At 52.6% G+C, this 27934-nt stretch overlaps 1 protein-coding gene across 6 annotated transcripts in view; it reads left to right on the top strand.

The window, feature by feature from the left end:
- PTPRS (protein tyrosine phosphatase receptor type S) overlaps nt 1-27934 on the top strand; it is a gene marked incomplete at both ends in the record, with an annotated part of 92946 nt that overhangs the window by 45936 nt on the left and 19076 nt on the right. For 2 of the 6 annotated variants that reach the window (XM_080359300.1, XM_080359303.1), the window contains 15 exons: nt 2797-3066; nt 5201-5782; nt 7304-7437; nt 7583-7727; nt 13177-13482; nt 15208-15401; nt 15849-15875; nt 17630-17747; nt 20896-21486; nt 22178-22275; nt 22738-22991; nt 23393-23486; nt 23658-23873; nt 25373-25530; nt 26493-26504. In XM_080359300.1, the coding sequence (XP_080215426.1) occupies nt 2797-3066; nt 5201-5782; nt 7304-7437; nt 7583-7727; nt 13177-13482; nt 15208-15401; nt 15849-15875; nt 17630-17747; nt 20896-21486; nt 22178-22275; nt 22738-22991; nt 23393-23486; nt 23658-23873; nt 25373-25530; nt 26493-26504 (3199 nt within the window). The remainder of the gene's footprint in view (nt 1-2796; nt 3067-5200; nt 5783-7303; nt 7438-7582; nt 7728-13176; nt 13483-15207; nt 15402-15848; nt 15876-17629; nt 17748-20895; nt 21487-22177; nt 22276-22737; nt 22992-23392; nt 23487-23657; nt 23874-25372; nt 25531-26492; nt 26505-27934) is intronic. The other 4 variants (XM_080359301.1, XM_080359304.1, XM_080359302.1 and 1 more) reach the window with 3 other exon arrangements.

Raw genomic sequence — 27934 nt, 5'->3', positions numbered from 1 at the left:
CAGTGTTTGCATCCCACCTGCCGTTGTTTGTTGCTGTTGATGCTGTTTGCTGACCGGATCTTGTCCGGCAAATGTCTCCCCATTTCTCTCGCCTCTCCCCACCCTGCCTCCCCTCTCCAGAAGGTGACATACCAGCCCGTCCTCAGAAGAGTCATCCCCACCCCAGATCTGTCTGCATGTTGACCCCACTTGTTTCTTTTCCAAGTTCTCTCCATCTTGTCTCAGATTGTGACCGGCGCGGTTTTCGCGTGGCTCCATTTTCTGAAATGCGGTTCCTCCCGGAGCAAAGGGTGGCAGGAGGGATGGAGCGGGTGACAGGGACGTACCCCCACGTCTAGGGCTCCAGATCATCCCGAGCGCTGTGACAGGAGGGCGCAAGGAGCACGTTGCCTGCTCTTGAGCCAGTGCTGGCTCCTGAGGTTGTGCAAACGCCGATACTCCCCTTACACCTTTCTCTGAGCAGAAAATCATCTAGCGTTAGTGTCCAGGTGAGTTTGCAGTCTTTCCTCCACACTCCAGCCCTTTCCCCGACCACACTGGAGGTGAGGACATGCTGGCCGTGCTCTTCGCAAATCCGTGCATGCAGGAATTCTCCTTCGGCATCTCTGAGCTCCTAATGCCGCAGGTCTGGAAGTCTTCTCTTCCTTGCCTTGAGTTCCTGACTGCTGGTAACTGTGCAGAAAAGGATCTGGCGGCTCGACGGGAAGAGCACACGCACTTTTCTTTGAAGGCATCTCCTTGCCAGCTTGCAGGAGGCAGAGGCTGCGTTTGGCTTGTGTTTAACAAACCCCGCTAAATGGAAAACAGCCGCTACCTCTCCCAGCCCCATCTGAGCTGATCCGTAGTGCCGAGTTGCAGCTGGAGGAGCAGGCTGGAAGAGAGACACTAGAAAAACCCCGAGACAAGTTCAGGGGCCACGTGGAGGCACCAGGGCTCGGGAGCAGTGACGGCGGGCTCGGCCCCCGCGTCCTTTGCGTTGCTTGTGCATGGATGCAATCGCCACAGGTTCTTTAGGAGTTGCTCAGAGAGGTTACCTGGGAGCAGGACAGCAAGGACAGATGTTTTTCGGGCCCCCAGCTCTCCCGGTTCTCCTGCCCCCTTGCTCGCCCTGCCTGAGGGGCCTGTACTGCATGGCTGTCCCTGAAGCTGGAGGGATCCGGCTCCTTTTCTCCCTCGGCTGCTGCTGTGCCTGCAACTCCCCGAGCTCCGTATCCTTTAGTCTCTGCTTGCGGGATGCCCTCAGCTCCCTCCCTAGAGCTCTCTGATCCTCCAACGTGTCTCCTTTGCCCGTTCTCCTGCTTTCCCCCCCGAGGAGGAGCATCCCACCTCGGCCAGCCCACTTAGTTCAGAAAATGGAGCCAAGGAAACCGCAGCCTCCCCTTTGCGTCCATGTTCTTCCTGTGTAAGGTCTGGAAGCTGCATCCACCTCTCTGCTAAGGAGATGCACAGAACATGTCACTGTTTTCTCAACGTTCCAAGTTTCATTACCTTGTTTTTCTTATTAATTCTATTCTATTTATTATTCCGCCAGGGCTGAGATGTGACAATGTGAGCCACCACATTGGGTCACATCAGCTAGAAAAAGTATGCAGCATTAAAGTGGGTTTCCCCCTCCCCTCCCTCTCTTTCTCTCTCTTCTTTCTCCCTTCCCCTCCTTGTTCTCCTTCTCCTTGTCTTCCTTTCTTTCTCTGTCGCTCTCTTTCTATCCAGTATCCATGTGGGCATTTGCTAGCCGCCCATAAATTATATCTCTCTGCATTTTCCTCTCTCTTTCTATCTTTCTCTCTCTTCTCTTTTTACCTATTTTGCATGATGTTTGTGACTCTGAAAGCTGCATCTATCGATGGAACCGTGTCAGATCTTAAAGAGGCTTCGTTAGGGTTTCTATACCCGAAAACCACAAAAATTTCATTAGAGTTTCTCATCTTTTCCACACTCTTCCTGGCCCCAGGGGGACGGCCACCCCCTGGCCGGCTCTCACACGCAGACACCAACTAAATTCTGTCCCGCTCCGGGGATTCCCTCTCCTCCCTTTTTTATCTTCCTGCCTCTTTGCTGTTCAGGCGGCGTCTCTCCGGCCTTTGGGGATGCGATACTTCTCTTTGTTGGATTCTCTGGCTCACAACAAGATTTAGGCCTTTCCAACGAGGCAAAATCTGGAGAAGTTTCCACCTCCACCCCAACCTTCTCCTCTCAGCACCCCGGGCACCGGGCGGCCGGTGGGACGAGGGTCCCTCTGCGGGGACGGAGGCGGCTCCTGGGCCGTTTTGGGCCCGGGTGCTGGAGGGGCCGTTCCCTTTTGTTGGGCAGAAGGTGCTGGGAGCCGGACCGGGCTGGAAGGGGAGGAGCAGGATTCCCGGGGCCTGCGGAGGTGGGTTTGGGCGCTCGCCATGCCAGCTCTTGCCAGTAAAGATGAGAAATTGCTAATAAATTTTTGTGTATTTATCTGTGCTGTGATGGGTCTAATCTTGATCAATGGAACCCTGTTGCTATGAAATATCGCTTTTATGTCTATATTCTATATATTGTTTGTGAAGTAAAAATTTATTTGAAGTTTAATTTTTTTGGCTTTTGGTTTTCAATTTTTTCATTTCGTTGCCTTTTTGTTTTGTTTTTAATGAAGGAAGAAACGAAATGCCGACAAACCCCACCTATATTTAAATTACCTTTTACTCTTTTTTCTTTTTCTCCCTTTTCTTTTCTTTTCTTTCTGTTCTGGTTTGGTTTTTGTTTTGTTTCGTTTGGCTTTTCTTTCCTTTTGTTTTTTTTTGTTACCTCTGTGCGTCTCGTCCGCAGTTCGTCGCGTGGCCCCTCGCTTCTCCATCCTCCCCGTCAGCCACGAGATCATGCCCGGCGGCAACGTCAACATCACCTGCGTGGCCGTGGGGTCACCCATGCCCTACGTCAAGTGGATGCAGGGAGCGGAGGACCTGACCCCCGAAGACGACATGCCCGTGGGCCGCAACGTCTTGGAGCTCACGGACGTCAAGGATTCCGCCAACTACACGTGTGTGGCCATGTCCAGTTTGGGAGTCATAGAAGCCGTTGCTCAGATCACGGTGAAATGTAAGAGCGTGTAAGAGCGTGAAACCATCGCGCACGCCTGCGTGAGCGAGTGCGTGGGGTCCCCGGCCGTGCATGTTTGTAGGAGCACGCGTGCGCACCCGCTGCACGGGTTCTGTATGTGCCAGGCACGTGTTGGGTGCGCGGTCGGCACGGGGCGTCTGAGCATGTGTGCAAAGCAGATGTGGTGTTGGTGCATGGGAGCATTTGCAGATCCGTGGCCGTGCCTGCCGGTGCATGAGTGGGGACGTCCCCGTGTGGCTGTGGGGACCTGGTCCTGCTCGTGTCTCTGTGTCTGCATGGGGAGAGCCTGGAACTGGCCGACCTGCACATGAGGAGCGTGGGGACGCAACTGTGCATGTCAAAAGGTGCACGAGTGTGTGTGTGCACGGGAGAAGGAGCAACATGGCTGTGTGAGCATGCAGGTGCCTGACTGCACGTGTGTCAGTCCGTCTTGTTACTGGTTGCATTAACATGTACATGCGTATGTATGTGAGCATGAGCAGGGAGACAAACTTGAGCTGTGTGCTGGGATCTGTGCATGTGTCTTTGGGGATTCCACGCACAGAAATCCGCAGAGAAGGGAAAAGCTGGTGGCTTGAGATGTTTCCTGGCTGTAGGAGAGCTGAGCTGTTTGTTACGGAGAAAAACGGTGATCCAACCCCCTGCATGCTCGTTTCTGGCCTGGGATGCGGATGTGGGGCTGGCTGGGCAGTTTGCAAGGAGCCTTGGATGGCTTGAAGCCTGCATGCCATCCCGTGCCAAGGTTAGAGATTCGGCCAAGGGCCGGAGAATCTCTGGCATGTGTACCCTTGCACTAGAGCCTAGTTCCAGCATCTTAGTGGCCGATATTGCCTCAGCGAGAGGGGGAATAACCCCGGCTTCCAGCTAGCCATTCCCACCAGGAGCACGGGTGCAATCTTCAATCTATTCTGTCCTCAGCAGGGGAGTATTAAAACCCAAGCGGGATGCCCCTGTGGTTGGGTGAGTGTGGAGCTCTCTGTGTGAGCTGGTGTCTGCTCTGAGTGCTGGCGATGCCCAGGACGGGGCTGGGGGGCAACGGGGTGGGAAAGGATGCGGGCGGGTGCGGGAGAGGAGGAGAAGCCCTTTGGAGAAGGGGAGCAGTCCTGTTGTATCAGTGCATCTGACTAAGGAAGGTCTGACAGCAGAAATGAGTAGGGACTAGTGAACCTTGACGTGACGCTCATCCCGAGCTTTCGCACAGGGAGCGGGCTCGTGTGCCAGCAGAAGGATGCCTGGGGCTGGACCGAGCTGCTCTTCATTTGCCTGAGTATTTTCTTCCTTCTCCTTTTTCCCTGTCGGATCCTATCAGTTTAAAAAGCTGCTGTGTAAGATACATTGCGTCCGCTTCCAACTGTCCTGTCTCCTCAGATGGGGAATCTTGCCCTGCTGGTGCCTTCTGCCTTTTGTCATTTTGTTCGTATTCTTTTCCTCTGTTTGTATTCTGTTCCTCCTTATGTTTCTGCGTGTAAGCACCTGCAATGTTCCCCACCCAGAAGATGAAAGGAGTTAGAGCTTTAGAGGTGTTTGAGCCTAGAGAAGGTGAGGTTGGAAAGGGTCTAAAGCATGTAGTGAGGAGAATAGATAAAGCTGTTCAAGGTGTCCAACACTGAACGTGCAGCCTCCAGCAAGCTGCAAAGGGAGCCTGGAGATGAGTATTAACACGTGTTTGTGGCTGGAGAGGAAGCACTCCAAGTACTTACAGCTTTATAGGTGTAGAGAGCGCAGTCTGCACTGTACATTACCCGCTGAACACAGACTCAGCAACGCCGGAGCCATTGCCAGCGCTGGTTCGGAAGATCCGATTACGTGCTTGGAAGGAGCTCTGGTGAAACTGCTTTTCCTCGCTGCTGCGAGAGCCGGCGGATGCGCAGCTGAAGGCTGTGCTAATGATTCCAGATGTTTAGCTGAACACTTTTGCTTTTGATGGAGCAGTTTAAGGAGGATAATAGAGTGTATAACTAGGTTCATAATATTTCAGCAGCACTTTACCGAACTGCCGCGCCGTGATTGGTACTGTGCCTCCGGCTCCTACAGCCCTAACTAGCCCAATTAGGCACCATTTCAGCATATGTGTGTTTGGTTTTTTTTAATGTCTGTTCTTCCTGATTCTCAGCACTCCCCAAGGCTCCTGGGACGCCAGTGGTGACAGAGACGACAGCGACAAGTATCACCATCACCTGGGACTCTGGAAATCCAGACCCTGTGTCCTACTATGTCATTGAATACAAGTCTAAAAGCCAGGACGGACCGTATCAGATCAAAGAGGACATCACCACCACACGCTACAGTATCGGGGGGCTCAGCCCGAACTCCGAGTATGAGATCTGGGTCTCTGCGGTCAACAGCATCGGGCAGGGCCCTCCCAGCGAGTCCGTGGTCACTCGGACTGGGGAACAAGCTCCTGCCAGTGCCCCCCGCAATGTGCAGGGCCGAATGCTGAGCAGCACCACCATGATCATCCAGTGGGAGGAACCAGTGGAGCCCAACGGGCAGATCCGTGGCTATCGTGTCTATTACACCATGGAGCCCGACCAGCCCGTCAGCAACTGGCAGAAACACAACGTGGACGACAGCCTGCTGACGACGGTGGGCAGCCTGCTCGAGGACGAGACCTACACCGTGCGCGTCCTGGCCTTCACCTCGGTGGGAGATGGGCCCCTTTCCGACCCCATCCAGGTCAAGACGCAGCAAGGAGGTGAGTGTTTGTGTCACAGAATCCCAGAATGTCAGGGGTTGGAAGGAACCTCAAAGCTCATCCAGTGCAATCCCCCCATGGAGCAGGAACACCCAGATGAGGTTACACAGGAAGGTGTCCAGGCAGGTTGGAATGTCTGCACAGAAGGAGACTCCACAACCCCCCTGGGCAGCCTGGGCCAGGCTCTGCCACCCTCACCCCAACAAGTTGCTTCTCAAATTTAAATGGAATCTCTTGTGTTCCAGTTTGTCCCCATTGCCCCTTGTCCTGTCCCTGGTTGTCACCAGAAGAGCCTGGCTCCATCCTCCTGACACTGCCCCTTTCCATATTGATCCCCAGGAATGAGTCCCCCCTCAGTGTCCTCTTGTCCAGCTCCAGAGCCCCAGCTCCCTCAGCCTTTCCTCACACGGGAGATGCTCCACTCCCTGCAGCATCTTGGTGGCTGCGCTGGACTCTCTGCAGCAGTTCCCTGTCCTGCTGGAACTGAGGGGCCACAGCTGGACACAAGATTCCAGGTGTGGTCTCCCCAGGGCAGAGCAGAGGGGCAGGAGAACCTCTCTGACCTACTGACCACCCCCTTCTGACCCACCCCAGGTCCCATTGGCTTCCTGGCCACAAGGGCCCAGTGCTGGCTCATGGTCACTAGCCCTGGATACTCCAGGCTGCAGAAGGGAGAGATGTTGCCTTGTAGCATTATCCAGCTGTGGCTGCCATCTCACCAGAGCATTTATTTCTTTATTGATTGAATTTGGTTCGAATAGAAGTAACCTTCTGGGAGGAAGCTGGGTCCGCTGGCTGGAGCCAGAGTGCCTGGTGCATGATTTCTGATCTGTTTTTTCTCGGAAAGACTGTTTCTTAAATGGTTAGGGCAAGCAATTATGCAAAGAGAATCCATTTCTGCTGTGCCATGCTTCAAAGTGAGTATCTTATTGCTTCCAGGTTCTAAATGTCTTTAATAGGCATAAAAACACTCACTTCCCAGGCAATGGTGAATCTTAAGTCTTTTTAAAGTACCCAGAAACTGCCCTCTCAGAGTTGAGTGGGGAACGAGCCTTATTTTGCCTTTTTCTAAAAGAGAAGCAAAACTAAGCCCTAATTGTCACAGCAGATGTGCTGAGCTGAGAACAAAAGGTGTTTTATCACAGGTTTTCACCCAGCATGTTTTTGGGTGCTCCGTTTCCAGTGTGGGGTGCTGGTGAGGAGCCTTTTCAACTGGTCTTCCCACTTCCAGAATCTTTCCACACTGGGCGTTAATGGGAAGGGCTGTATCCTGCACGGCAGGAAAGAGGCAGATGATCCAGTAGGACTCTGCCATCTCTAGTAGCTCTGGACATGTCCTGCAGTGGGATTTAACCTTCCACTCCTTTAAAGGAGAGTCCTTCTCACTCTGCAGCATCGCGTTTTGCTGCTGACATGTTCCTCACGCACAGGCTTTGAAGAAAACGGGGTAGGAGTCTTGTAATTACCCAACTTAATGTGATTCCTCGTGTCTCTCATCCTGCCTCCTCTTCTCCCCGTCAGTCCCTGGGCAGCCGATGAACTTCCGAGCAGAAGCCAAGACGGAGACGAGCATCGTGTTGTCGTGGAGCCCTCCCCGCCAGGAGATCATAGTGAAGTATGAGCTCCTCTATAAGGAAGGAGACCACGGCAGGGAGGTGAGTGCTCAGCGGAGCAGCACAAGGGGTTGGGGCCCCAAGGAGCCGAGAGCGGGGAGCAGGGCAGGTGTCTCCGGGCAGGGCTCGCCTCTTCTGCTTTTATGTTTGGTTTTGGTTTATTTTCTTCCCCCTTCACCCATCTCAGGTGCCGAAGAACTTCGACCCAACGACCTCGTTCACTGTGGAAGGCCTGAAGCCCAACACTGAGTATGTCTTCCGTCTGGCCGCCCGCTCGGCCCTGGGCCTGGGGGCCTTCACCCCGGAGGTCCGGGAGCGCACCTTGCAGTCTAGTAGGTGTCTCTCCTTTTCCCACCCTTCTCTGAGGGGAAGACAGTCAGGGAGCCAGAGATGGTGGGCACAGGGGTACGGAGCTGTGGGCGGCCGTTGGCGCTCCCGCGTGTTACACCTCTGGGGTTCCTCTGCGGGATGGTGGGAGGTCACTCGGATCTTCTGCCTTCTCCCTTTGCTGACCAAATAGCTTGTGAATTAAGAGCAAGGCTGGTGCATGTTTTTTGGGGGGTGACGGGAGGCCAGGTAGCACCACCCGTTGATGGGGTGAGGAGCTTGTCGATGGGCCGTGGTGCTGAGCATGCTCAGGGAGGACGGCGCCCCAGCATCGCGCAGCCGCTCTCTGGAAGGGGGGCACAGGCAATGGAGCGGGGAGACGGTGCGGGAACCGGGAGGAAAGAGGAGAAGGGAAGGTGGTGAATCAAAAGCCCCGATGTTTCCACCCGCCGTTGGGCAAACAGCCCTTATGTTCTGTTCCATGAGCTGCTGGCCCAGCGGCACTGGGAACGGGCCCGTTTGGGCTCCAGAGTGGGAGAGTCATGTGGAGGCTGTGGGAGGGGATATTAATGACACCAGGATGGAGCATACGCAACCAAAATGTGCTGGTTTTAGTTTAATGGATTGTCTCCCTTCGCTGTTGCCCTGGGGACGATAACCCTGGATGGCAATATTTCAACCTGGGCTTTTCACAGATCTTTGCTTTTAAACGAGGTGTTTTTTCACTGCATGAGTGGCTGTGGCAGCTGTTCTTTGTGTTTTCTGTCTCCTCTCATCTCTACTAAATCACTCCGCTGCAGTTTGGAGTAGCCAGGAGCAGAACTAACTCGGCAATGGCTCTGGCCGCAGTGCGAGGAGAGCGAGCGCCGCTCCGTCCCTCGGAGCCCGTAGCAGGGACAGCAGCGGGCTCTCCCCGCTTCAGTTGTCACGTCCTGCTGTCTGTCTATCTTTCCCCGTCTTTCTCCTTCTCTCCCCCCAGGAGCGGGAGGAAAGGGGAGGCCGTTTCTGCATAGACAGAATTCCTTACTGGGGCTTTCTCAGGCCTCTGGTCCATTCAAAGATATTTTGTTTGCTTCAGATGTTTTCCCCCTTTATTCCTTTTTGTTTTTTTCTTTATCTACATATCCAAAGAACATTTTTTGCTGACTCTGCTGCAAATCTGCTGGTTCTGATTCCAGTGTGGTACTGTCAGAGGGAGCATCGCTGCGGGGTGCGGGCAAGTGGACCAAAAGGACCTGCAAAATAAGAGTCCGACTTACCCACACTCTGCTGCTGTTTTACAAGGGGGTTCCCTCTTTGAGATTTGTGGGGACGGGAGGAAAAGAGGGTCTGGGATTTGTGCTTTCTGGGTCGATACAAACAGGCTGGAATAGGGGGTGGGAGCTGATGGCAGGAGGGCTCAGTGACGCTGGATGTTTGTCCCTGAGGGCTGAAGAGAAGGGGGTCTGGGAAAGGGGAAGGCTTCGGGGCTTTTTGGAACTTGGCACCTGCCCAGAGTGAGGCCGGGTTTATTTCTCTGTAGCTCAGCTTTCATAGGGATAGTTTTATTAATGTAACGCTCTTCAGAACATCAGCTGGGAGCTGTCAGTGTCCTGTAACACGATGAAACATTTTTTCCTGGCTGGCTGTTGGAGGAACGAGTCAATTCTCCCTGGTCCGGGCGACATCCTTCGGCTCACAGACCTTCTGGCTCGGGACAGGCTTTTGTGTCTTTCCCTCTGCAGCTCCTTTTCCATTCGGCTCCTCCTCGGCCCGCTCCATGGCTCTTGTTTCTTTTCTCGCTGCTCTGCCTGCCTGCATGCCCTTGCAGCCCCATGAAACCAGCTCCCTGCTCTGTCCGTCTGTCTCTTGCTGGGCGGTTTCACACCACGGTGCCATCTTGTCTCTGCAACAGCAAAGCCTCCCCCGTCCTCCCGCAGCCTTTGCCGAGGTTTTCGGTGCTTTTTCCCCTCCTAACCGAGCTGGCAAGCATGTGCCTGCACGCCGCAGCCCTCCCCGCATCGCACACCTTTCTGCACAACACCCTCCGCCTCCCTGCCAGGGTGGCTCCTGAGCATCATAACCAAAGTAAAATCCATTAAACTAAAGGTAAAGTATCTTTTTCTTCTTGAAGTAGCTGGGTTTTAACTCTTCAAGTACCAGAGACGTAGATTGTGAAAAAAAAATGACAAGACTTACCGTTGGAGAAAGCTGTTTGGCCCTTTCTAATTAGCCATGACCTTCCCAGGGCTCCTTGGCAACTCTCCTGCTCGGCAATTTCAGAGTAGGTGACCACAGACGGGGTGGCCGGGTGGGTGCTGCGCAGGTTTAGAGGAACAACGGGGCTTTCTCACCCTCTGTTCCTTCCTAAGAAAGGACGTTTCCCCCACCCATTAGCTCTGCTCTCCTTCCCTTCCCCCTTCCTCACAGTAGGTAAAGTGAACGAAACTTAATCCACAAGTCTATGGTACCTAAAGGGTTAAAAAACATTGTACTGTACAAGGTCAGTAAGGGTCATTCTTGTGGCTTGGACAGTCAACTTTAAAGCATGTAACAGGTGCAGCTCAGGTGAGTACTGGCTGGTCTCAAGCGGATTCACAAATACAGTCCACCCTGTCGCTGCAGGCTCCCCGACACGTGCGTGGGTCCGCACGCACATCTGTGGGAGGGCTCCCCAAATTCCTGTCTGCCTGGGGCAAACGGAGCGGCGGGCAGAGACGATGCTCTGAGCCGAGGGGCTCTCGCCCGCGCTGCGGCTCCGGTTCCAGCGCAGGGGCTGGCGGCAGAGCTGGGCTCCCAGCCCCGCCGTGGGCTGCGGTCCGTTGGCTCCTGCCTACAACCCCGCTTTTCGATGCCGTCCCCACGCACGTCCCGCAGGTTGGGCTGGATTGTGAAGGAAATAAACTCCCAGTGCCATGAGCTCCCCAGATGCATCTCCAGTGTGGGCAGCCAGCACTTGGCGGCTGTTTTCATCCAGGTGCTGGAGTCGATGAGAGTGACGGGGAGAGGGCCCGGGTGGGATCTGGGCCTTCTCCCCCATCACGCACCCACACCCCCCGGCTTTTTTTGAGCAGAGAAGGTGCAAACCCAAGGAGGCCTCGCTCCAGGGCCTCTGGGTAGGTCCCTGTGCTGGAGGGTGAGTGAGGAGCGTGTCCCCAGGGGCGGCCGGCGCTGCGGCTCTGCTCGCGGGGCTTTCAGAATGAGGTTCAGGATGGAAAGGGTAGGTCAGGCCAGACCCTCTCTGCAGTGGGTTTCTCGGCCGTGCTGGCTTTGGCTGGGCTCTTGAGCAGGGAAAGTGGCTTTTAATCCTACCAGCCCCTGATGGGGAGAATAAAGAAGCGAAGAGCATCACGGCAGGCAGCGAAGAGGGTTGAAACTTTCTCCTCCGTACCTTGAAAGGGGTTTGTGTTGTGGGAAGGAGCAGCGCACCTCCATTCTGGTGCTGCATCCATCACAGCAGATGGAGAGAGCTATAGGGGGAAGAAGATCTGCCAGAAAACGAAGCAAAAGAGAATAGATTGGGGTCCAAATTACCGTTATTGCATGGGTGAGGGTGCTGGTTCGGGGGTAAGTCAGCTGGGAGCGAGGAGTGGGGTTTTAAATGCCAAGTCATGTGCAGAAACCCACCAGGAGCTTGGTCTGGCCTCGTAGCTCAGTTCTCGTGTTCTCTCGTAAGAAAGTCTAATAAATTAGCAGTTGAAGCGTGGAAGGTAGGTAAACAGACTGGGAATGTTCTGGAAGGAGTCACTTTTTATATCAGTATTATTTTATTATGATTTCCTTTGATTGTTTTTTTTTTTAATTTTCAAATTACCGGCTTGATTTCTGTTTCGTTTTCCAGTCTGTTACTTTTGGTTTTGTTTGTTTTGACATATTTCATATTATTTTGCGTGGCTAGCCATGGCCGGCGATCGTCACCCTCTGTGGTGGCGTTTCTGAGCATCAGGGTTTCATTTTACCATCTTAAATACAGCCAAAGAGCAGGAGAAACACCCAAAATGTCCTACTGGACAGAGCGCTCAGCACGTCAGCATAGGGGTTATCTTTACCCTTTCTGTGAGCCCCTCTGATTTCTGTTTGATGGAGATGGACGCAAAGTGCGTGGCTTTCGCTCCAGTGTGAACTGGGAGGATGTGACTTGATTGAGCAGAGTCCTCAAGGCAAGCTGGGCCTAAACATCTGGTGGTGACTCAGGGACAGGAGCAAGAAGCTTGAAAAAATGATTTCTCAGTAAAAGAGCTTTTTATTGCTTAAAAAGCAGCAGAGGAATGAGAAATAGTGTCCAGGATTTATCTGCTGTGCTTCTTGCAGGTGATGCTTTGGGGGCTTATAAGGACACCCCAGTTTCTGGCGGTGTCTGCAGAGAGTTAAAAGCTATTTATTGCAGTTTGACTGTATTCATTGCAAATTTACCTCGAAAACACATCCCTCTCTCTGCTCGCTGGGCTGAACGATTGTAATTAGCGGTTGCAAAACCTGGTTGAAGATTTCCCGGTGCCCAGGTTACCGCTGGGGCACAGCCCTCAGTCCTGACCGCACCAAGGTGTCAGTCCCATGGTGTTTCCACCGATACCCCTGTGGGTTTTGCAGTTGTCTCTGTATTTGGAGGCACGTAGCACCGGTCTAAGTGTCCTGCAGATGTGCTGGAAAGCTGTGCTTGTGCCTTCCCCATCCATGGAAAATCAACCCTTAGTTGTGAGCTTAGTTTGAAGAGGCAGCTGTAGGGCCATGTTTGCAACGCTCCTCCTGGCACCTTAGAAATACCCCAGTGTGGCTCAGGCTGCGAGTGCAATGATAGTTAAACCTGTTCCTTCCACAAGCCCCACCAGGTGCCTAAACACCTCGGCAAACCCACTGCCTTGCTCTCTTGCAAATCCATATTTAAACACGCCATGGGCTCATTGCCTGGCACTATCCCGCCCATCACCATCGTGGGTTTTGGCCTCCTTAGGTTTGTGGACAACTACTAACTCGCAGCTGGAGGTACAGACTCTTACATTTAAGCCACCTGGCAAGAGATTTGCTTTTCTTACTTACTTTTCACAGAACCCTTGAAAGAAATTGGGGATCCCAGAGGCTGTGGTTGGAAAACAAGAGCTTTGCCAGGCAGGGGGGACCCGCCAGGTCCCTGTAAACAGGGAGCCAAGGAAAAGGTCCTTTCCAGGGCAGTTTGGTACCGGCCCCCTCTTGGCCAGCCCGCTTGCCACTTTATTCCTTTATTTTACAACATTTCCGTTTTGATGCCCCATTTCATTTCCGTTGGCTTTTTTTTTTTTTCTATTCATTTTAAAAAAAAAAAAAAAAGACAACAACAAAAAGCTTCTTTTTTAATTTTATCTTCCTAAACCAAATTTTTGTATGTTTTATTTTAGATTTTTTTGTTATCATTTTCCTTTTTTTTTTCTTTTTATCTTTCCCATCTTTTGTTTTTTTCCCCCTTCTTCCCTTTCCCTCCTGAATTTTCCCCCCTCGTAGAACCGTCTGCCCCCCCTCAAGACGTAAAATGCGTCAGCACCAGATCCACCGCCATTCTGGTAAGTTGGCGGCCGCCTCCGGCCGAAAGCCAGAACGGCGTCCTGGCCGGCTACAGCGTCTACTATCGAGCGCTAGACTCGGAGGACACGGAGCTTAAGGAGGTGAATGATATCCCCCCAACCACCAGTCAGATCCTACTGGAGTCACTGGAGAAGTGGACAGAGTATCGCATCACTGTCGTGGCTCACACGGAGGTGGGGCCAGGCCCGGAGAGCTCGCCGGTTATCGTCCGCACAGATGAAGATGGTAATTGCTCTTTTGCTGGGTTTTCCCCGAGTCCCCCGGTGAATACGTGTCCCTGGCTGGGGGGACGTCGAGGCAATTCTGGCCACCAAACAGAGGCACAAGCTGCAGCCCCCAGTTTAAGCCGTGCAGCATCCACCTCCCTCAGCCCCTCTGCATTTCTAGGCTTGTCCTTCCCTACTTTAAGGATGTAGTTTTACATTTCTGGGTGTTTGTTTTATTCACGTCAAGCTCTGAGACAGGGAACTGCTGCAGAGAGTCCAGCGCAGCCACCAAGATGCTGCAGGGAGTGGAGCATCTCCCGTGTGAGGAAAGGCTGAGGGAGCTGGGGCTCTGGAGCTGGACAAGAGGACACTGAGGGGGGACTCATTCCTGGGGATCAATATGGAAAGGGGCAGTGTCAGGAGGATGGAGCCAGGCTCTGCTGGTGACAACCAGGGACAGGACAAGGGGCAGTGGGTGCAAACTGGAACACAAATGGTTCCACTTAAATATGAGAAGCAACTTGTTGGGATGAGGGTGGCAGAGCCTGGCCCAGGCTGCCCAGGGGGGTTGTGGAGTCTCCTTCTGTGCAGACATTCCAACCCGCCTGGACACCTTCCTGTGTAACCTCATCTGGGTGTTCCTGCTCCATGGGGGGATTGCACTGGATGAGCTTTCCAGGGCCCTTCAACCCCTGACATTCCGGGATTCTGTGAGCCTTGACTTTCCTGGAAAGATGCTCTTACTGAGTGAGGAAGCAGCTGAAGCAGCAAGGAAATTAAATCAGAGGAGACGGTTGCTGCCAGAAACTGTTTGAAAATATTAAGAGCTCTTCCCACACATTCCTTCTTACCAGCTCCTCTTTAAGCTGGTTATGGGAAAAAAGGAAGAATCTCTTCCTTGAAGTTTCAGAAAACCTTTGGTGACAGTTTAGACTCCACTCCAGTGGCCCAGCTTGGAGACTTTTAGTACTAACAGGGATAAAAGACTTGAATTTTCCTGGTATTTCTCCAGTAAAATAAAACCAGGAAAACAATCTGTGCATGAAGGGAGAGCTAGGACCCTCAAATACTGCAGGCCAGGTAAATAACACAGTTAAATTCCAGACTTCTTAGGCTTTCTGCCTCCATCCCAAATGAAAATAACTTTTTGAAAAGCAACAGGTTTGTCCCCAGCGTGGGTCCTGTTTCGCTGCCCGTGTCCAAGTGGATGGAGTACCTGGCTCAGAGAAAGTATGGGTTTCTTGTAGGTTTAGCTGTCAGTTGTTATTTCCAACAATTCTGCCCAAATTCCATCAGAGACATGTCGTGTTTCCTGCCCCGACATGTGCAGCAGCTGTAACCACCAACCACCCATCCTGCCCGAGAGACGAGGGATCTCCAGGGCACGTCCCCTCGGCATCGTCTCCATAGGATCCCACAGGCAGGACCAGAGCTTTTCTGGCTCGTGAGGAATTGGCTTTACCCTCAGAACGTGGTCTGGAACTATATGGTTTCTTCCATCTGAGCAAACTGGCGGCTGTGAAGAACATCCGGACTATGAGATGGACCCATTTCCCTGCCCATCTCCAAGCTGTGCAGATTAGATCCCCCAGAACCGCTTCCCTGTTTCGCTGAACACAGACCAATGCCAGATGGTGGCATACCCAGTTTAAGTCCCCCCCTCCCTTCAGGGTGGTTGATTCAGTGTGTGTATGTCCCGCTGGTGGATCCCCAGGTGACTCTTGCCCGTTTCTTCCCTCCTCAGTGCCCAGCGCTCCGCCTCGCAAGGTGGAGGTGGAGGTGCTCAACTCCACCGCCATCCAGGTGTTCTGGCGTTCTCCAGTCCAGAACCGCCAGCACGGCCAGATTCGCGGCTACCAGGTGCACTACGTGCGCATGGAGAACGGAGAGGCCAGGGGGCTGCCCCAGATCAAGGACATCATGCTGGCTGATGCCCAGGTGAGCGCTCGCCTCCCGCTCCCGTCTCCTCCTCTCCCAGAAGGGTTTTGGGGTGGGTGGGTGATCTGGCTGCTTCGTCTCATCCCAAGCAACGTTAAGGCTGGAGAAAGCAGCTGAGTGTCTCTACGACGAGGTGTATGTTGTGTTTCTACAGTTCATTTGCACTCGCAGACTATAGCTATTGTGGAAGAGCATGAGCTGCTGTCCCAGCACTGAGCTAAATACCAGCCACCCTCCCCGTGTCTGGGACATCTTTTAAAACAGGCAAAGGCCACAGTGGAATCTACTAATTTCTCCCACTCTACTTCTTCCTTCATGCTGGCCTGGTAACTTGTGACCTCGTGTGGCTGCTTGCTCAGGGGCTCCTTCCTCATGCTGTGTCTCTGTCTTTCCCTTCTTTCCCCTCTTGTATTCTCACGTGCAAAACCTCTCTTGTTCTCTGCCCAGTGGGAAACAGATGACACTGCTGAATACGTAAGTAAAATAAAGTAACAATCCTCCCATCCTGGTTCTGTCCCTTCCCTCCTCCCACGTCCTCTTGTGCTGTGATATTTTCCTTTTCCTCGGCGTTTTTTGCAGTGCCCGTGTGCCTGTTTGAAGCCCGCTGGTGGTTTCCCATGTCCCCACCCTGCTCACTTTGCTCTGCGCCCCTGTGTGCCTGTGTAGTTCATCAGGGTTTTCCCCTCGGCTCTGAAGGGAGGACGGCTCTGCTGCTCCTCCGCGGGGAAGCAGATGGGATGTCGAATTTGGGAATACCTCGTATGCTTAAAGATGGGCTGGTCCGCAAGCACCCCTGGCTTGAGCCTGAAAAATACAGACCAAAGAAACATTGAATAATCAAAGCCCCAGAGCTCCTGAGCTATCAGAACATGCACAAATGCCTTGTGCCCTTAACGGGCCAAGGTTCTTAGATACTCATTGATACAAAGCACTGAATAACTCTTGGCCCTGTTGCCTTTCAAGGAGACCTTAAATCCGGCTTGGCTGTTTGGCATTTGCTACCTCTGCTAAAATACTAAATGGTCTCAGTGATCCTACAGCTACAAAGCAGAAGGAGAAAGGAAAGCATTTCCTTCTTGGAATGACAGGGTCCCAAGATAATACGCTACTAAATAAGTTGTGTTCCTGTCTCCTGGAGATTGCTAAGTGCCCAAAAGAAGTGAGAGACCTCTCTTCTACAGATGGAGAAACCGAGTCATGTGAAAGGCAAAGTCTTAATAAAACTCAGTGGTAATTGTGAAAGCAGAGCAGGTTTCTTGACTTCTAGAAGACAGAGCTGTCTCTGGAGCTGATGGCTTCCAAACTTGTTGATCACAATCCCACTGTTTCAAAGTTCTGCTGTTCCACTCCCTGCTCAACATTGGGGGCAATCCAGCTATTTTCAGGACCAGCACATCCTTCCCAAGCACTGCCCCGCGTTTCATATCAAAAGGCCAAAGGGGCAGTGGGGGCTGAAGGGAGAGGGAAGCCATAAAACATGCACAGCGTTCACACCTCCCTCCTTTTCGGGGCCTTGGAGAAAACCCTGCTGCATATGCTCTCATCCTGTTTGATTTAGCACGGGTATTCCTTTGTACAACACAGCCCTTTGAAGGGCTGAATGCTCCACGGGAAGGGCTGTTCTTGAGGCCAGTCCTCTCACAAAGCTCTCGGGAGCCAGGTGTGCCGGGGCTGATAGAGGGCGGTGGGGATTTAGCAGAGCGCTTTAGCGTGCGAGCAGAAAATGTCTTCTTGCACTTTGCGTTAAAGCAATCCCTTTAATATTATGAAGGCATTAAAAAATATCTCTGAGGAGAGAAGTGGGAGGAGGGTAACGGAGAAAAAACCTATAATCTCCTTGAAAGCGCTGAGACCTCCTCCGAGACGGCAGAGTGAAGAGGAACGCTTTGAAGAGCACAGCGGCGTTCTGATGGCTGAAGCAGTTTGTATATTTGGAGATAGGGAATGTGCGAGAGGTAGATGTGGAGGAGAAGGCGTCGAAGCGGGGCCCCGCAGACATGCCGTGTTTTCGGAACAGGCTGTGCCTGCCTCCCGCTAAGGGAACGTGGCTTCTCAGCCTCCTGCCAGTTGCCACTTCCACCCAGTTACCCCAGAGCATCTCCTGGTTTCAGGTTCAGTGAATGTTCCTGCATGCAAGAAAAGGGCTGGGACTCCTGCAGGGAGGAGAGATCTACCTGTGTGTATGGACATGAATATTTACATGATTTCCCTTGGAATCTCGCAAACAGGAAATGATCATTGCTGGGCTTCAGCCTGAGACGACGTATTCCATAACCGTAGCCGCCTACACCATGAAGGGAGATGGTGCTCGCAGCAAACCCAAAGTGGTCACCACCAAGGGCGCAGGTAGGAGTCTGTTCCTGAACCGCTGGGATCCACCTGTTTCCTAAAGCCCTCGCGAAATGACATCGTTTTCTGTCCAGTGCTGCAGAAATCCCAGACACACTTCATAATGCAACGCAGGAGGAATTCATTGCTTGTAATCTCCTGCGGTAGAAATTCTGGTGCACCAGAAGAGAAGAGAATCTCTGCTGGTCTGAGACTGTGTGGCTTTGATGGTTGGCACACCGGGTGCGCAGGGGAACAGGAGAGCCAGAGCTCCGCTGTCGTGGTGGTGACTTGCAAAGATCTGAAAAGCAGCAGGAAGACAGTGGTGGCTCACAGTGCCCACTCCTCTTTTAGTATCATGTCTGAATATTCATCCCCTCTTTGCTCAGGATTAGTGGAGGGAAAAGTACTGACAGTATTGACCTTTTTCTGCGACCTGGGCTCTGTCTGCACATACCACCCAGATTTCATTCCTTCCTTTGACCTATTCTTTGTGGCAAAGTGTCTGGTGGTCTCGGTACAGAGGACGCGGTGCCAGGCGAGGATGGCAGGACCCAAACAGGAATGACAAAAGGCAGCGGGGTGTCCTTTGCTCTTCCAGAGAGCTGCGCTGCCCTCTCAGCATCTGCATTCCTCTGGCTTCTACTCTCACACTGAACAGCTGCTCAGCGCTATGGGAAGGGTTTTGTGCAGCTGAGGGAGCCTCTGGTGCCCAGACCTGATCCAGCCCATCTCTTGTTGGACGGACGTTACCCTCTCTCACCCCATTTTGCTCGTGTTCTTTGTTCTGTTCCTGCTGTCAGATGGTGGCTTTCTCCCCTTTTTATATCTTTTCTTTGCCTACTAACTTCCCAACTCTGACTGGCTGGTCATTTGCTTCTTAGTTTTGGGGCAGTGACCTTCACCCTGCCTGTAGCAGCTGCATAAACTGACACAATCCTTGTTTCTGGAAGAACATTGCTCTCTGCAGAGACGGAAAGCCTTCGGTCAGCACTGCATAATTAACCTGGAAACCTCTGCTCAGGCTCTGGAGGCAGCACAGACACTCAGGGCAGAGCTGGGGAGACACGCAGGGCCGGACCCCGGCTGCCCTCCTGCCCTTGCTTTTCCCTGCCCTAACTCGCATCTTCAACTCATGTTGTTGCGTTCAGACAAGGAAGTGGGATTTGAGCCTTCCTCTCCCCTCTTGCCTCTCCTGCCTTGTTGAGAGATTGGTACCCAAGAGAACAGGGGTGATTTCTGGGACATTAGGATGTCCAGCCCGCTGTCCCCATGCCTGACGCCGTCACCGCGCTCTCAGACTTCACCTTCACTCGCCCTCTTCGCCTTCCTCTCTACCTTTGCCCATGTTCCTTCTCCATAGTCCCGGCTTCTCTCTCCTCATTTCCTTCTTCCAGAGGCTCTCTACCCTTTCCATTTTCCGCTCCCGGAGCATTACTCTCTGCCTCCATCCCTTGGCACTCGCTCTTGTCACCTTCCCTCATCTCTCCCCATTAGGATTTGCAGTGCAGGTGATCAGTCACAGAGGGATGTTTTCCCCAGCACAGCAGCTATTACCCAAAACTCAATTTCCCCCAACTGGAAATAGCTATTTAAAAAAAAAATCTTTCAAATGGCTCTGTAACATTCTTATCTTCTTTGCAGTGTTGAGTCAATATACCTTCTGAGAGGAGAAATTTCTTTCTTTATCATTCAGGGCTAGGGGCTGAATTTAAATACAGTAATACATCCAATTTTCTCCTTTACTGTCCAAACCAATTGCAAAATAAAACACTTCCTCCCCCTCTGCACTTTCTTCTCACCTTTCTTCCAAACAATATTTGTTGTGCAAATGTAATATTTTTCAAGCTCAGCTGATTATAGTAACATTTGTGATAAAAAGCAAAACATAAAGGTAATGACACTGTTTTTCTCTTTAATGTCTTTCTTAAGCATTTCCAAGGGAGGCTCTCCCAGCGCTGCTCCTTAGCCGTTCTTCGGCAGTTTGAACTGAATAAAGCATTTGTTGCAGAGACAGCCCCTCACCCCTGCGTTCCGATGCCCGGTTTAACTCCACTTTAACTCCACCAGGGTCCTTCCCTGCGCTTCCCACTCACTTCGGTAGCGGCACCACTGCTCCCCGACCCACCAAACCTCGCTCAGACTCGGCTGCAAGGGGGATGGGATCCTTTCTCACTCCATTCTCACTCCTCTTGTTCAACCAGAAATATAAAAACGCCAAGGCGGGGAGCAGGAAATGAGATCTCTGATAGCGGAGTTGAGTGTAAATGATGCATGAGCTGCTGGAATTAATGCTCTGGTTTCTCTGGCTTCAGGAACCTCTGGGCCTGCATGTCATTTCAGCAGGGCTGTGGGCTTGCTTAGCAGTCGGGCAGTGCCAGGGCTCATTAGCACCGCTGAGCTCCCGCAATATCCCCCTAAATGTGGAGGAACTAACTGACAGGTTAAGGAGGGAGCAAACCGAAAAGACACCGACACACTCTCACACAGCTCTCCCTGCCCTCTGCCTCCCACCGATTTTGGGCTCTGGTTCCACTCTCTGCGTGTTTCCTTCGTTCTGTACCCAACTGGGTGATCAACTGCTGCCAACCGGCTGGGCTGGCCCCGTGCCTGCTGCTCGGGACCTGGGGCTGCCCGCACTCCCTTTCCCATCCTTCATTACTTCACCCTCAGCTGCTCTGGACTTCCCAGCCTGAGCCAATCTGTTCCAGTCGCTTTCTGCATGAGTTGCGCTGTGGAATGGAGAGACAGAAAGAGAGGACGGGAGTCTGGGGGATTCCTGCGTTCATCCTTCCTGCTCCAGGACGCTGGGAGTCAGGGTTGCTGAGCTTGTTCTTCCCAGCTGATTGGGAGCGTGTGATCCGGGGTAAGGCAGGAGCCACACACACCTTTCCATCCTGAGGAAAGGGAAGAAAATAACGCCAGAAATGTTTCAGCACCTCACAGCTGACACGTTGGCAATGCACCTCATTCCCCAAACCTGACAGAGACCCTGCACCCGTACAGGGGTGGGCAGCCCCTCGGCTTACAGGGGACACACTAAAGTTCACAGCACCAAAACGAAACTTTGCCAGTGATTTGAGGAACCTGTTGCTGCAGCTTTAAGAGTCTCTGCACCTCCTCCCCTGTCCCACGCTTGACTGAAGTTGTCCCTCTTCTCTCCCAGTCCCAGGGAAGCCCATCCTGTCTGTGCACCAGACAGAGGAGAACACTCTTCTGGTGAAATGGGAGCCTCCGTTGGATGCGGAAGGCCAGGTGATGGGCTACCGGCTCCAGTTCGGCCGCAAGGATGTCGACCCCCTGGCTACCTTGGAGTTCACAGCCCTGGAGGATAAGTACACCGCTCCCAGCATCCACAAAGGCGCCACGTATGTTTTCAAGCTGGCCGTGAAAAGCCGGGCTGGCTTTGGGGAGGAAGCTGTGCAGGAACTCACCACCCCTGAAGACATCCCCAAGGGTTACCCCCAAATCCTCGAGGCGAGCAACATCACTTCCATGTCGGTCCAGTTTGGCTGGCTGCCCCCCGTGCTGGCCGAGAGGAACGGAGCCATCGTCAAATACACCGTGGCCTACCGGGAAGCCGGGTCTCCCGGCAACCCGCTGGAAAAAGACCTGCCCCCCTCCCCAGAGAACTCCTACACCCTCAACGGCCTCAAACCCAACACCGCCTATGATGTTAAAATCCGTGCTCACACCAGTAAAGGCCCCGGGCCGTACAGCCCGACTGTCCAGTATCGGACGTTCCAGCTGGATCAAGGTAGGACTTACCGGTTTCTCCTCCCTCTCTCTCTCCTTGTAACCGGGGCTGGTGCCGGGAGGCAGAGAGCTGGAGAGGTCAAGCCGGGCTCAGCCAGGCTCGTGAGTAAACGCAGAGCACTCTGGTTTCACACTCAGTCCCTCAGCTCCTCTCTGCCTTGGGCCAGGTAAGTCCCTTTTACCGCTTTCTTCTAAGTTAAGTCCGGACACCCTTCTTTCACTGGCACCTGAAGGGGGGGGCCAGTCGCTATACAGGTGGGAAGAGCATTTTCTTCAGCTTTTGCAAACAGCCAAAAGAAAACAAAACGAAACAAAACAAAAACAAAAAATCAAAAATAAATTTTTAAAAAAGCCTCAAAACGTGACCTGGGATGGGTGTCCTCACCTGAGCATGCTCAGAAAGCCAGCACCTCGTTCCTGCAGCAGCCACCCAGGCCCATCGGAGTGTGGGCAGAGCCACACGCCCTCCCTGGGGTTAGGAACGGGGACAGGGAGCAATGGGACATGGACCTGGGCACAATTGCAAGCGTGGAGGAGGGAGCGAGCCCTCCCGTCCCTGCAGCGCAGCCAGACCCAGGCTGGAGCCCCTTTGCCGGTGCCTGACCTTCTCTTCCTTCTCTTTCTTGCTCTTCCTTCCCTCTGCTGCCTTTTCTTCTCCTTTCTCCCCTTCCTCCTCACTTTTCTCTCAGCAGTTTTGCCCAAGAACTTCAAGGTGAAGATGGTGACAAAGACGTCTGTGCTTTTGAGCTGGGAGTTTCCTGAGAACTACAACTCTCCCACCCCATACAAGGCAAGTGGAAGGGAGGGCTCAGAACTGTGTATCTTCTTGTTTTCCTGGGAGTCTTGTCTGTTGGTTTGAGTACGAGAGTGTAAGAGGCAGGAGTTCTGGATTCGCTTCTCAGATATGAGCAGATAACGGTTAATCACTAGGTCAATGAGAAGGGTTGAAAAGCGGAGCAGTTGGGTTGCATTCCCACCTCTGTTTCCAAATCATTGCCTCCCTAGCCAAGCTACCATAATTTTCCCATTTCCAGATAAATATTTCTCTTCCCAGAGAAGTCTCAAGGCTTCGTCCTGCAGCTTCCCACTCAGATACCTCCCGTTCCTGTGTTTGCACCAGCTCTGGTGGCACACGGTGCAGCCATCCCCCGTGCTCTCTGCAAACCGAAGCAATGGGGAAGAGGAGTTTGGCTGCTTGAGCAATATGAGCCTTGCTCACAGGCCAACTTCGCTGCCTCTTCGCCTCCCCCAGATCCAGTACAATGGGCTGAATGTCGACGTGGACGGCCGCACCACCAAGAAGCTCATCACCAACCTGAAGCCCCGCACGTTCTACAACTTCGTTCTGATGAACCGGGGCAACAGCATGGGTGGCCTGCAGCAGAACGTGGCTGCCTGGACCGCCGCCGACATGTTACCTAAGAAGCCAGAGGTGACCCACAAGCCTGACGCTGATGGCAACGTGGTGGTGATTCTCCCGGACGTGAAGAGCTCTGTGCCTGTCCAGTAGGTTTCTGATAAGCTGCAGATGTGGGGTGCTTGGGTTATGTTTTGGGGGGCAGCCCTGATGGCTGGATCCAAACCTGCAAGGGCAGGGCTGTGTTCCCTGCATTTTTAGCCTTGCTTACTGTTGGTTTGTGGAGCTACTTCCTAGGGCTAAAAGGTGATCCTGAAGAAATGCAAAGGGAGTAAATTAGGAGGTGTGTCGTACGGGATTAGCACCGATTCCCTGCTCATTCCAGGAGCAGCAATAACACTTTACTACATTAAAAATTAGGGCTTTGCTGGGTTGGGAGAGTGGGGCTGTTCGGGCAAACCTCCCACATCAGTGTGTGCACTCTTTTCTTCTGTAGCTCACAGAAGGAGATTAATTCCTTCTATTTCTTCTGATCATTCCCGACTTTTAGGGCTTACTACATTGTGGTGGTGCCTCTGAGGAAGTCCCGGGGCGGACAGTTCCTCAACCCCTTGGGCAGCCCTGAGGAGATGGACCTGGAGGAGGTGAGTGTGGCTGGAACTGAAGCTGGGATGGTTTCGATGGGTTCGGGGTGTCCGAGCTCCATGTTCTGAGTAGCTAAGGTGAGGCCAGCCTGAGCTGCATGGTTTGAGTCTCCTTTCTCCTCCTCCCGTGATGTTGCTGAAGGGCTCACAGTGTTCCTTCGCTTCCTCCAGCTGGTTCAGGACATTGCCAGGCTCCGGCGCCGAAGTCTGCGCCACTCCCGACAGCTGGACTTCCCCAAGCCCTACATCGCTGCCCGTTTTCGCTCCCTCCCCTCCCACTTCATCTTGGGGGACATGAAACACTACGACAACTTCGAGAACAGAGCCTTGGAGCCCGGGCAGAAATATGTCATCTTCATCCTGGCCGTGCTGCAGGAGCCTGAGGCCGTAAGTGCCGCCCGCTTTCTCTTGCCCTCTTCGCATGCTTGTGTCCCTGTGTCCCCATCATCGCCCAGTGACAGCAGCTGCTCCCTCGGGAGCTGCCGGTCACCATGGGCAGGACTTGCTACACTTGTGGCTCCAGATTTGAGCCCAGAATGGCGAGTTCTGAACTATCCACTTAGAAATACGCTCGTGTTCAGAGACCCCTCGGTCAAACCGCTTCGCAAACATTGTCCTAATAGTCCTTAGAGCAATGACCTGAGATATCTTGCTTTGAGAGCAGCACATCACATACTCTAGTCATTATTAAGTTCCCCACCAAGCAGAGATGGGAGCGTTTTTAATGCAAAACTAGCTGTGCTCTCTGCTCTTTTTACCACTTCAGCAATTCTACTGATTCCAGTGTTGTTGTGTTTGGATTTATGAAAACAACTGGTTTAATATTTACCTGCCTCCTCCCTCCTGTACAATAGGAAGCAGTCTAATATTTTCTTGTTTTTAAATCCCCTATGGAGTTGTAGCAGGGAACTGTTTGAAATTAAGGGTTTTCAGTTTGGGGTTTTTTTTCCCCCCTCAAATAAATATTTAGTTGTGTATTTGATATTAAGGGCTTAAGCTGACACGGTTTTGAATGGGTTTCTCAATCGGATTACTGCAGCTTGTGGTAATTTCTGCTTTAGAACGAGGTCCCGGATTTGCAGCAGCATCTCAGTCTTGCTGAGAGCTGATAGTGTTCAAGGGCCCAGATCTGCTGTTCTTGTCCTGTCCCAGACTTTCCCCACAAACCAGGACACGCCAGTTCTGCTCCGTGTGGTTTAGTTTCTGTGTAGGATGGGAACGCAGCCTTCCTGGGCTCAGGACACTGTAGCACGCGTGAGAACAAGCAGGCAATGCCTGTTAGTCTGGACTCTGCGTTTCCATGTGCCTCTGATGGCCCTGCAGAGCCCAGCTCGCTGCAGCAGGAGCAGAGGAGACATTGCATTTTAGTAATTTCTATTTAATTGTAAGGGTTATTTTTTTTTCAGTCACCAGACCAGACTGTTTCTAAGCGTTAAGTCTTGTTTTAATCTCTTCCCTCTTTCTCTGTAATCCCATCTGACTGTCAAAATCCAGATGGCTACAGGAGAGCTTGGAGAAAGCATCTGTGTGTTTGTGGAAGCGGAGAGGGCTCGGGGATGTGGTGGAATAGGGGCAGCATCGACTTGTTTTCTAAAAGCACCTTCCTGGCTATGAGATTAGGTGGCCCATGGGCACAAGCCAGTCTGCAGCTTGATGTGAATGTGATTTTTCAGTGGTCTGTCTTGCCTGGAGCATTGGAGAAAGAAGACACCTCTCATATGGGTGCTTACCAACAAGAGGGCATTTTCTCTGTGACTATTTGGTTTTCGCAGCAGAGAGCTCACATCCTCTTTAGCAATTCCTCTTGTGGAATACTGGATGCTTGCCCCTTGTTTTAGGTCCTCGTTCCATCTCTGAACTCCGTTCCACAACTTTGTGTCTTCCAGACTTTTGCTGCTAGTCCGTTCTCTGACCCCATCCAGCTGGACAACCCTGATCCTCAGCCGATCATTGATGGAGAGGAAGGGCTGATCTGGGTCATCGGGCCCGTCCTGGCCGTGGTGTTCATCATCTGCATTGTCATTGCCATCCTGCTCTACAAAAAGTAAGAGATGCTTCTTGTGGCTGTTCTGAATGTCCCCAGCTCTGGCCCCTGAAGGGAATTTCCTCCTTGGTCCTGTGGTTGTGAGCTGAGGGCAAATCCTTCCACCCGCACCAGAGCCCTGGAGCAGAAATGCTGAAATGGGATGATCTGACTGGCCCAGGAGAGATTAGCAATGAGCTACAGGGACTTGCTGCTTGCAAATCTACCCTGTGGCACTCTCAGTGAAGCTGTGCTTGTCTATAGACAGTCTTGCGGCACATGTGCAATGAGTTTGTCGGGTGTCTTGCCCATCTCCTCCAGCAGAGCTGCTCACAGCCGCAGCTGCAGGCGCCCCAGGGGCGATGCAGAGAAAACACCTTTGTGCTGTGGATCAGCAGAGACCTCCAGTGTTCTCAAACTGGTTTTCAGCTGGAGCTGGGAGACAAGAGCAGCAGCAGTAGGGCCGTGATGTGAGTCTGCAGGAGAGAGGAGGGAACAACCGCTGGAAATCCCAACCCTTTTCAATGGCTTTCAGAGCAGCTCGTGGTGCGTGAAGGGGACAGCACACGTGGGCCACACTGTGCTGTGAAAGGACAGGACAGGAAGCAGACGCTGAGCAAAATATATCAAGAAAAGTGGCAACATGGCATCTGTGGCCAATGCAGGGGTGTCCTTAGCTGGGACATGTAGTCCCCAGGATGGGGGGAGCTCTCCTGACCCTGCTCCAGCTTCCATCTGCACAGCTGTGTTCACAGTTTTGCGTCCCAGCATGTGTGAGGCAGCTGGACACAGGGGTGCTCTGGGCTCAGGGACTCAGGTGCTGCTCGTTGGTGTCTGATCTAATTGGGTAATCGCTGCTGGGCCCAACTTCCACCTGTGTTACCAGGGTTGGAGCTGAGCAAGTTCTTCCCCCTTCCTCTGCAAGTCCTTTCTAACCTGAACATTTGTCTTGTCTTCTCTCCACTTGCTGCTTTCCTGGACAGCAAACCAGACAGGTAAGAGCACCAGATTTGCTGCTTGCTGAGGTTCTTTCTGGCTGGGCTAGCTGTGTGTTAGGCAGTGTTTACTGCCTGTGGTGATGGGGCTTTGTTGGTGCAGTTTCTGTCATTAGATCTGTCCTAAAGGGCACCCTGTGTCACACCAGCACGGGACCATGTTTGAATCAGGGCAGAAAAAGCAAAGCAAGCCCAGCTTTCTCCTGCTTGTCCATTCCTAAACATAATGGCTCTTTCTCAAGCTGAGCAGCAGTGACAGTAAACGGCTCATAAAATGTTGGGTTAATGGAGCAGAGAAACACCCATTTGTGTTGCAGTCAGAGGTGAAAGCGGGTTTTCTCCGCGTCTGCCTGCTCCGTGCAGGCCGTCCCTGAACCGCTGCTGGATGCAAGCAGAATTTCCCCGGCGGAGCTGTCCTCATCCTATTGCAAAAGCTGTTCGTGCCCCATCATCCAGGGATTTCTGAGAGAGTTCATTTATGACTGCAAAAATGAGGCTTGTTTTGAACCATTTCCAAGGCTGGGAGAGCTTTCACTGGAAGTAACTGATGGGTTTAGCCACTGAACTATTAACAGCAGTTCCAGAACTGCGGCAAAAATAAACTACTCTCAAACTGCAAAGTGGTGTAATTCCAAAATGCTGCCCCATGCGGCGCTGGCAGGGCTCATGCCACTTCTTCTAGCTATTAATGACATTAAGAGATGGCTAAAAATGTACTGAATAACCTCCTCTCTGCCCAAGTAATTGCTATTATTGCTGCAGGCATGTTATTGGAGGCTTCTGCGCAACCCGAGCAGAAGAGGCAGGAGCTCTAGAGCCATCGTGCTGGAAGGGCAGGGACAATATCCGCAGACCTCAGGGTGTGGGTGCACGTTCTCTGCCCACTGGAGAAGTTCTGCCGCCAGCAGCTTCTCCCTGTTCCCTCGCCAGGGGTTGTCCCATCTTCAGATCACCACTGGGCTTTGCTTCCAAATTCTTTTCAAGGAGAATGAGCCAGGTCAGCAAAGACTTTTCAACCGCCTCAGCTAACCTAACCGCTTCTGAGCAACATATATTAGGGAGCACTTGGATGTGCAGCTCAGCTGGCAGGTTGGAGCGGGTTTCAGCTCTGGCAAGGGGGTGAGACAGATCTCAGCAGGTGCAGCTGTGATGGGAGAGGATGTGGCTACATTGGTTTTGGAACCCAGACTTTTAGGGTTCTGCGGCTCAAAAAAGATTGAAAAGCGCTGCTTTGACTTCTCTGTCTGCAGCCAGGCACTGTGAGCTCCTAAGCAAGCCAGCAGAGCTATCTCATATTTTATGTCCAAGGTCATGGTCAGGAGATTCTGTACTTTTCCAAATGATTCTGTTGGCTCTGGTTCTTTCAGGCTGAAAATGGCTTGGCCGGGTTTGCGCTTGCATTGCTCTGCAGGGTTGAGTGGCGGCTCGGA

Source organism: Nesoenas mayeri (assembly GCF_963082525.1).
Source record: "Nesoenas mayeri genome assembly, chromosome: 25".
Classification (NCBI taxonomy): domain Eukaryota; kingdom Metazoa; phylum Chordata; class Aves; order Columbiformes; family Columbidae; genus Nesoenas; species Nesoenas mayeri.
The sequence above is the reverse complement of the archived record's forward strand: the minus strand, read 5'-3'. Positions and strand labels throughout refer to the sequence as shown.